The sequence below is a fragment of the Genypterus blacodes genome, unplaced genomic scaffold (assembly GCF_046128005.1).
Source record: "Genypterus blacodes isolate CSIRO-AG114 ecotype Tasmania unplaced genomic scaffold, CSIRO-AGI_Gbla_v1 ptg000010l_1, whole genome shotgun sequence".
NCBI lineage: Eukaryota > Metazoa > Chordata > Actinopteri > Ophidiiformes > Ophidiidae > Genypterus > Genypterus blacodes.
Window position 1 is genome coordinate 535,127 of NW_027466824.1, and position 9,706 is coordinate 544,832.

At 47.9% G+C, this 9,706-nt stretch overlaps 1 protein-coding gene across 2 annotated transcripts; it reads left to right on the forward strand.

Moving 5' to 3' along the window:
• The first annotated feature begins 2,169 nt into the window (after positions 1 to 2,169).
• Positions 2,170 to 3,039, forward strand: olig3 (oligodendrocyte transcription factor 3). Of its 2 annotated transcripts, XM_076159301.1 has the most exons (2): positions 2,170 to 2,354; positions 2,394 to 3,039. In XM_076159301.1, exons 1-2 carry the CDS (start codon positions 2,170 to 2,172, stop codon positions 3,037 to 3,039), a joined length of 831 nt encoding a protein of 276 aa, XP_076015416.1. The 2 variants fall into 2 exon arrangements, with proteins under 2 accessions (XP_076015416.1, XP_076015408.1); XM_076159293.1 differs by having other exon boundaries at positions 2,170 to 3,039.
• Positions 3,040 to 9,706: the final 6,667 nt, after the last annotated feature.

Consider the following 9,706-nt stretch of genomic DNA (forward strand, 5'->3'; position numbering starts at 1 on the left):
GTGCGAGGCCGCCACACACACACACACACACACACACACACACACACACAAAGAAACACTTGGGGACAGGATTAGTAGGCTTACAGGGGATTCACATATGTCCAGTTCAAGCAATTGGTATTCAAAGCTTTACACTTTCAAATGCCACCAAGAGAGAGCAAAGCCGAGCAGCGCTTTTCTTTGCACTGGCAGCACCTTTATGAGAGGCCCTCTTGTGCTGGGCCAACAATGAGGCCGTCAATACACATTTTTACTGTTCTACCAGGGAGATCTCATCGCAGAGGGACAGAGCAGCGAGCAGAATCTGAGGCCGACTTTATTAGCGGGGTTTGAAGTGCTGGGTGGGTCTGTGGGTGGGAGTGTGGACGGACGGAGGGACGGAGGGACGGAGGGACGGAGGGACGGACGCAGTGAGGAGAGCTGGTGCTTCAGTTACTTCCACATGTTATTGTTTGTTCCCTCGTTCTCTATTCTGCCTGAACAAAACCGATGTGGAGTGACTCTTCAGAATGGAGTGAGTGCTCTCATCAGCTCAATAAAGAGCTTTAATGTGTTGATCCTGCATTCACACAGCACCAGGCCCTTCATTATTCATAAGCTTTTCAATTATGAAATAGATGAAGTTTTTAACTTTTTTTTCAGATTTCACTAACTTGTTCTTTACGCTGATTTTTTATTTGTATTTGTTTTGTCACTGGTTGAGTTTATGATGTTAAGATTAATCAATATAACATATTAAATATTATCTATGATCTATTCTCAGCTGTTATTCATAAAAACGTGTTTGTTTATTTCTCATTCATATTTTCCTTTTACTTAAGATTAAATGAGTTTCACCTTCAGTTTGAGAATTAATAATGGATATTTTTTACAAGAAATAAATACAAGGTTTGATTGATAAATTCTGAGCCTGACACGCGAATACAACATCATTTATTATTATATACATTTAAATCATATTTATTATGATCATGATATCAATTTATTTTAGTAGTTTTTTATTCTCTATTCATTTTGGAAAAGATTCTTCCAATAACAAATTGACAAAATGAGTTGGAGATTACATTGAAAAAATATCGATCATTTTACGAGAGGCTTAAAACTTATCAATCAACCCTTTCTCGTTATTGCACAATCATTATCGTCGCTGCTGTTGTTAAGTGCATAGCAATGATCAGTGACCGATCGAACTCACACTCAGTTAGGCAGCGCAGCACACGGGGGTCTCACCGGGGTAAACTCAGCGCCCACATGCTGCCATATGGGCGGCAGAGCGCTGAGAGCTGGAGCGGGACGCTGCTCCGTCCCAGCGGAGGCCCGCACCCCGCTGCTGCAGGAGCAGGAGCAGGAGCAGGAGCAGGAGCAGGAGCAGGAGCAGGAGCAGGAGCAGGAGCAGGAGCAGGAGCAGGAGCAGGAGCAGGAGCAACTCTGCCTGCGGAGAGTTTGGGTTTGGATCTGCAGCCCACCGATGAAGTGCCAATACACCTCTGCAAATGTGTGTGTGTGTGTGTGTGTGTGTGTGTGTGTGTGTGTGTTCTTCCCTCTTTTTATTGATATTTCCATGCCATTAAGATTAAGATTCGAAAAAACGTTGAGAAAATGACAAGAGAAGAGAAGAGAGATAAAAAGAGAGAGAGAGAGAGAGAGAGAGAGAGAGAGAGAGAGAGAGAGAGAGAGAGAGAGCAGAGTCTCGCTGTGTCTCCAGCAGTGTCCTGACAATGGCAGTGAATGGTTTCTCTCTGCGGTCAGTGGGACAGTGAGCTCACCGCCCCTTTCTGACGGCGCGTCATCCTAACGAGGCGTTATGAGGAGGAAAGACGCTTTTGTCTGCCCGCCTGTATAAATACCCACAATCAGTGTCCTCCTCGCCACAGACAGACAGCGAGACAGAGACAGAGACAGAGACAGAGACAGAGACAGAGACAGAGGGAGACAGACAGAGACAGACAGAGACAGAGAGAGAGAGAACTGTGGTTTCCACCTGAAGTGTCCAGCGTTGTGATCGAGACGTGGGACAGGAGAGTGGATACAAACATCAGGTGACCATTAAAGCTCCAGAGGGAGAGAGAGAGAGAGGAGGAGGAGAGAGAGAGCGAGAGAGCGAGAGAGAGAGAGAGGGAGGAAGCGAGAAGCGACCTCCTACCCAACCTCGGAAGCAAACTCCATAAAATGAATTCAGACTCCAGCCCGAGCAGCAGAGCCTCTTCCCCGGACATGGATGGCATGTTCCTCCGTGACCACCTACCACACCACCACCACCACCACCACCTGCTCCACCTCGGCTCCTCAGTGTCCTCATCCACGCAAGGCGGCGAGCAGCAGCGCCAGAAGGGCAGCGGAGACCGAGAGCACCTGTCAGGGAAGACGACCCCGGTGGGAAGCAGCAGCAGCAGCAGCAGCAGTAGCAGCAGCAGCAAGTACAAGCTGAAGAAGCAGGTGACGGAGGAGGAGATGTACCATCTGCGCCTGAAGATCAACGGCCGGGAGCGGAAGCGGATGCACGACCTGAACCTGGCCATGGACGGCCTGAGGGAGGTGATGCCCTACGCTCACGGGCCCTCGGTGCGCAAGTTGTCCAAAATCGCCACGTTGCTTCTCGCCCGGAACTACATCCTGATGCTCACCAGCTCCCTGGACGAGATGAAGCGGCTCGTCGGGGAGATTTACGGCGGGCAGCACTCCGCTTTCCACTGCGGCACCGGCGCCGGCGGACACCCTGGAGGTCCTGCCGCCGCTGCAGCCGCCGCCGCCGCCGCCGCCGCTGCCCACCAGGTGCACCCTCTGCTCGGGGGCGCGCTGTCCTCCTCCACGTCCTCCGCGCTGTCCGGCGGGCTGCCGGGGCTCACGTCTATCCGGGCGCCTCACCCCCTGATGAAGGGCGCCCCCGCCCCGCCGCCGGCCCTCCAGCTCGGCCCGGGCTTCCAGCACTGGGCCGGCCTGCCGTGCCCCTGCACCATCTGCCAGGTGCCGCCGCCGCCGCACATCACCTCCAGCGGCCTCACAAGACTCACAGCGGAGGGCAAGGACGGCATGAAGTGAAGGCCGTGTGTGTGTGTGTGCGTGTGTGTGTAATAATGTGTGTAATAATGTGTGTAAATAGACTCCAGGGCATGAGGGGGACTCGACCTCACTGCTGCATGCGTCGTTTTGTCTGTTTTCTTGTTTGGCGTATGAGAAAAAAAAAAAGTACTTTCCTCCTTGTAACAAGGACTTAAAGACTGAAACAGAAGCCTGAAGGTGGGAAGAAGCAGCTCAGTGCCGTGAAGCAGCCGGATCTTCTCCCGGGCTTGGACTGACATGCGGTGTCAAAGGTCAAACGTTGCATGAACTTTTTTGATTTATTTTTAATTTCTTCTTCATTTTGTGCAAAGGAAGAATGCTCTCTGTGCCTTGTAACAAGGATCCTAAAGACTTGAGTTCTACAGTGTATGAAAATTAATACAATTGTGTATTTGGCTTAAAAAAAATGTAAAATGACACGATGGAGTCTGCCACTGTGGAATGAGTTAAAATAATCTGTTTGATTCTGAGTTTGTGGCTCACTGTGTCCGTTGTGTTCTGATTCCAGGTCGGTCTTATTGTTTTATGTTCTGTTGTGTTTTTGGCATGATGATGATGATAATATGGATGATGAAGGCCTCTGAGCCGCAGACATCACAGCATGATTGTTTTTGCTGAAGTGAGTTTGTTATGCTCAGAGACCACGTGTCTTTATTTTTGTACATTGTTAATGATTGATGAAATATTTATTATCACCCAGAGTCCCTGGATGAAATTTCAATAAAAGTGAAATAATGCAACAAATCTGTCTGCCTGTCTGTCTGCCTGCCTGTCTGTGGTGTAAACAGTAAAAACAACGAGGGAAGTGAAAATCTTTGCTGTAATTTTTATCAGATTATGAAGAGAAGATTTTGTTATTTTATTTTGGCTGCATAATATAAAACTCAATATTCCTAAATCTATATCATAATTTGATTTTAATCTTCTGGATATTCCTCAGATTTAAGGGTCAAACCTCCAAACAGCTCTGAAGGCCTCAACTTCACAAAACATGACATTTACCGGCTGAAATATTTTATTCTATTTGTTACTTTAATTACAAAACGAAGCTATAATTTAACACAGATTACGTAAAAGGATTAGACTTGTATGAGACCTTCAAAAAGTCTTTAAATAAAGGAATGCCATTTTGGAAATTTAACTCTCTGATAATTCACAACATTTTAAATATTTTCTTCCTTTTTTCACTGTAATTGAACATATAAGATTTATTAATATATGCCTTTTTATTCTGTGTATAAAAACACATTTCAATTAAATGTGAAAAACAGAGAAAAGCCTCAACAACAAAAAAAAACATTTACCAACAAAACACAACTACAATTAAAACAACAAACACCTCCAAATATTCTACTCAGATGTGGATTTAGATTTCACATCTCTGCACTCATTCAGATCCACGTGGCTGCAGAATGCACGTTACCATCACGGGACACACACACACACACACACACGGACAGGAGTGTGAGGGAGGCAGCGGCTGCAGCATAATGGAGCCCTGCTGCAGCTGAACTGATCCCTCAGAAAGTGATCCGCCTGGGGAGCGCGGGAGCAGTTTGTCTGCAGGCTCCCTCGGGTGTTGACGCGTCTCATCTCTGCAGCGACAGAATGTATGTTTGTGGAGATTACAAGTTAATTGTTCATGAGGGACTGAGAGGAGAGAATCACATCACAGCAAAGCGTCCGGATTACAGGCTACTAAATGCAGAAGATTATACATTCAGGCCCCCTGTGCACCCACGCAGCATGCAAATGAGTGTGTGGATTTAAAACAAAATAAAGACGGACAGAAAGGAGGAGAAGGCCTTTTGTAACTTATTGGGTGAGGAAACACAAGTTGTGTGTACGTGTGAGCGTGTGAGTGAGCGAGCGGAGAAAGAGTTCATTTGACACTTTTTTGTCTTTAGGAATGAGTGTGTGTGTGTGTGCGTGTGTGTGTGTGTGCGTGTGTGTGTGCGTGTGTGTGTGTGTGTGTGTGTGTGTGTGTGTGTGTGTCCCGCTTTGCAGTCTGCCAGATGGGATGTAAATAGCTGGGTAGCTGCAATGGCCTTTTAACCACACAACACTGAGGAGGATGTTGTCAAGGGAAGCTGGCGGTTTGCGAGTTAATAGTCATGAGTTGGGGTAATTACTTAAGGTTTATTATGCAGCGGATTCAAAGGAAATGGACTCTTCAATGGGCCGAGAAATACTTCTTAATTCTGCCTAATTAGGAGCTGAGGAAAGAGACAACTGCTGCCGCCGCCACCGCCGCCGCCGCCGCCACCATGAAGCTCTGCTAGATTCCTGTGAGGGCTTCATGTGAGTGAGCCAGAGAAACAAGCACATGACAATCAGGCACATGCATACACAACAAGTCGCTCAGCTCACATGGTAATGAGCAGGAATCACTTAGTGGGGATCTCATCTTTGCCTTTTGTTGCTGGTGAACATTTCGGTTCTAAATCTGCTCCACCTTTTGGTTCCTCTGCCGCTCCAGTCTGAGGCGTTCAAGAACAGAAGGTGCGTTTGTAAATGATGATTGACTCGTGTTGCGTTTGTTGTCTCTCTCCCTGGCAGGATTCTTTATAAAGCTCCGTCCTCATTAGTCAGACTTACTCATACTTTTATCTCTCAGCTCCTGTACTCGTGCTGCAAATCTTGCCAAGATTAAAATCCTCAGACGGTCAAAGACGTCAAAATGAGGCAGGAAAACAAATTCAAGCATAAAAAGGAGAGAAAGAGGAGGAAACAACTTGTTTGTGTTTAACTTTGCCACACTGATCTTCTCTGAGTTATACCTCCACCCAGAACGAGAAGCAATCAGGGAAACATAAGTAAATCTATCACACACACACACACGCACACACACACACACACACACACCGGTCAGCAGCCCTCAGCTCCTTTTTAAGAGCTTTGACAAACGACTGGTCCTTTACAGAGCACACACCTGTTACTGCCAGCCACTCGAGGTTTAGCACTCTCAGAAACAATGCTAACCCCCCCCCCCCCCACACACACAGGCCTTTTTTCACTCTGCTAACAAGGCAACACCCCTGTCAGCCCGAGCAGCCGTGTGACCAAACGGCCTCCTCCCATCATAACGTTCAGAGTTGCTCGTCAGCTCCGTCACATTCAAACACACAGTCAAACATGTACATGAGGCTATACAAAGCTTTTATAACTAAAACATATACATAAACATCTATTTAGGCATGTTGGTGGCGGTTGTGGTGTGAAAGCATTTATGAGTGTGTGAAGTGGTCTTTCAGTGTGTGTGTGTGTGTGTGTGTGTGCGTGTGTGTGTGTGTGTGTGTGTGCGTGTGTGTGTGTGCGTGTGTGTGTGTGTGCTGCCGGGGCCGAGCGTGTCGGCGAGCTGCTGCACGGCCCCGAGCCTGAGGGCAGCAATTGAAAATAAATTTGGGTTGAATAAGGGGCAGCGAACGCATCAGCCGAGCTGCTGCTAGAACAAAAGCAGTTGAGGGGATAACTTATTGACTGGGCTGACAGCCTGAACGAGGCTGATTATAACCGCCTGGTCCTCCTGTGTGTGTGTGTGTGTGTGTGTGTGTCAGAGTGCAGTCAGTGAAGCAGGTGCAGAGGCCATCCCCTCTCCCTCTCCCTCTCTCTCTCTCTCCCTCTCTCTCTCTCTCTCTGCCCTCAGGGAAGCCTCGGGGCCTCCTGCTCCGTCCTCAGCTGATTCCATAGACTAATGTTTCGCCCATACTGCCAAAACAGAAAGCATATTTCCATCATAAGAGCGCTTTGCCATCGCCATTAGCGACGGAGCTCATTTGCATGCTAATTGTGCAGTTAGAGAGGTTGTGTTGACACGTCCCTTTGTCCACGCAGGGTCGCAGGGAAGTGAGAGGACGGAGCTGCAGAGTAACGTCCATGTGTGTGTTATTGTTCCGGGCTGGTTGTGTCATCTGTTGTCACACACACACACACACACACACACACACAAAGGGAAACAGATAGAACAGCAAAGTTCATTTAAGAAGGAAATGAGGTTCATGGAGTTCAGAGTCGTTTCCCTCTCAGATCAGGGACGAATCTGTAAACATGGAAACAGAAAATGAATACAAACCTGATCATTTTCCATCAAGAATATTGATTATTGGGACACGTAGCCTGTAAACAAATCATATATACGGCACAACATTACTGACAAACATGACAGACACACATCACTGACACACTCTATCAGCAGGTTTAAGGATCTAATCTACTAAAGACCTCGACTTCAGCTCCTTCCTTGAATATTGATGATGCTCAAAATATGCACATGATGTATGTACACACATTTTAGTATGAATTTGTGTGTGTGTGTGTGTGTGCGTGTGTGTGTGTAATATCCTCCTACAGTGACTGACAGATGGCGTTCAGTGTTTGGCCGTAAATGTGCTCTGAGTGTTTGTCTGCTTGCCAGTCGCCTGTAGTTTGGAGACTCCCCGTGAGAGCCTAACTGTCCTGACACTGCTCAAAACCAACTGTCCTTGATTGTCAACCACGGATGAACCGCAGTGTGTGTGTGCGTGTGCGTGTGCGGTGGCCTTCTGGAAGGATCGGAGCAGGCCAGGGCCGCAGATGTTAACGGGAGAGATATTTCTATGTAAATCTCTGGCCACCGCATGCTTCAAATCTGCCCGGAGGAAGGAGCAGCTCAACAAGATCACACAGGGAAGGAAAACAGAGCAGGAGAAGCTATTTTATGGGAGACGGCTCGAGGAGGGAGTGAGAGGAAGAGGAGGTGGAGAGGAGAAGAGAAGGAGAGGAGAGAGAGAGAGAGTGTGTGTGCGCTTGTGTGTGCGCTTGTGTGTGTGTGTGTGTGTGTGTGTGTGTGTGCCAGCTCCAAGCCTGGCATAGTGCTGGGTGACAGTCCCCTCTCAGCAGGGAGAGTCGGGCGACAAAGTGAAACACGGTCGTGAGGAGAACGAGCCGCGACTGAAGCCAAGAACAGACAACACAAATAAAGAGATCAGACTTTGCTTTGTGCCGCCGGATCCAAAAGGAGATAAACACGTCTGATAATGTCCCCTCGCTGGACAGGGGACGGAAAAGGAAACCAAATGAAGGGAGTTCTGGGTGAGGATCAAGGCGACGCCATGCCTCTGTGTGAGCGAGCCAACAGAGAAGTTTACAGGAACGCAGGAACTCAAGAAAGTCTGAAGATCTGGACTCATGATGGCTCCGATCTGTTATTGTTTTTCATTTCAGTGCCAGGAGTCTGATTTTCTTCAAATGAGTGAAACTAAATCTTCCTCCGTGCAGGCAGACTGTGGGCCACACTGAAACACATCCATTATCATGAGATCCAATTACATATTATAGATCTATAGTGAGAAATTTAAAAGACAAACGTCCCAAATGTTCTCCGTTACATCTCTAAGACTGTTTGTGCTTGTGTATGTTGTATGTTTGAACTACACCGTTGCTCCCACACGGTCCTGAGCTCCAACTGGAGGAACCTGAGCTGCCATCTACCCCCCCCCCCCCACACACACACACACACACACACACACACCTCTGAGCAGCACCACCACCGGTCAGCTGACAGCCGGATGTATATCTGACGCCGTTCCCTCTCAGGTTTCCTCTCCTCCGGCCGGCCCGTCTGCGAGTGTGCGAGCTGGCACTGATGTCTCGGCGCAGGCGTTAGCCCGCCGCCGACCCCGCTCTGTGTAGCTGGCAGTGACGTGAAAGCAGACCATTAGCGTCCTCCCCCTGGCCTGGATTCAGCTGGCAGGGCCGGGCCTCATTGATGGAGCTGCCAGGCCGACTCCGTCACAGTTGGTGATTTTGATCAATATCAACGTTAACAACACCCAGACAGCTTGTTGGAGAACAAACAAACATGTAAATAATGCGTCAACACGTTCTGACGTCCTGGACACCATGGTTATTGGGGGAGAGGGAAGACACACACACACACACACACACACACACACACACACACACACACACACACACAGACACACATTTTGTTAATATTCTATCTTTCTATCTAGTAATAATGTTGAAGCGCTCCTGAAACATTCTTGTGTGCATCAGGAGCTAAATGGAGCTGTAGCGTCGCCTCACCTGTCATCTTCATTGGACCTGTGATTCTCTGGGAATGTGGTGAATTAACCTCTAAAGGCTTGAAGGTGATGGAGACTCTGAGTGACAGCTTTGTCTCCATCTCTCTCTCTCTCTCTCTCTCTCTCTCTCTCTCTCTCTCTCTCTCTCTCTCTCTCTCTCTCTCTCTCTCTCTCTCTCTCTCTCTCTCTCTCTCTCTATTCTCTTTCCATTCCTCGCTGCCCGGAGAGAAAGAAGAGAAACTGAAACTGTGTGCTGCTCCCATGTACTGTTTAAAAAAAAGAGCCTAATTCTGGATCTTTAACGATGACACAACTCTAAATGTCACATGTGAAGCTGACAGATGTGTGATGTATGATGTCATCTCCTGCTGTAGAACATAATGAGCTGGGTGGAAGTCACACATTTAGCCTCTGACCTCTGCCTTTATTATTTAAAATCAGCAATTTCCCTCGGGACAATAAAGTTTTTTATCTTATCTTAATATCAGGAAATGTAGGTTTCGCTTCAAGGATTCACTTCTACTGTCCGGCCCGGCCCGACTCGGCTAGGCAGCGCTCAGGAGTGTGAAGGCTGCAGCCGC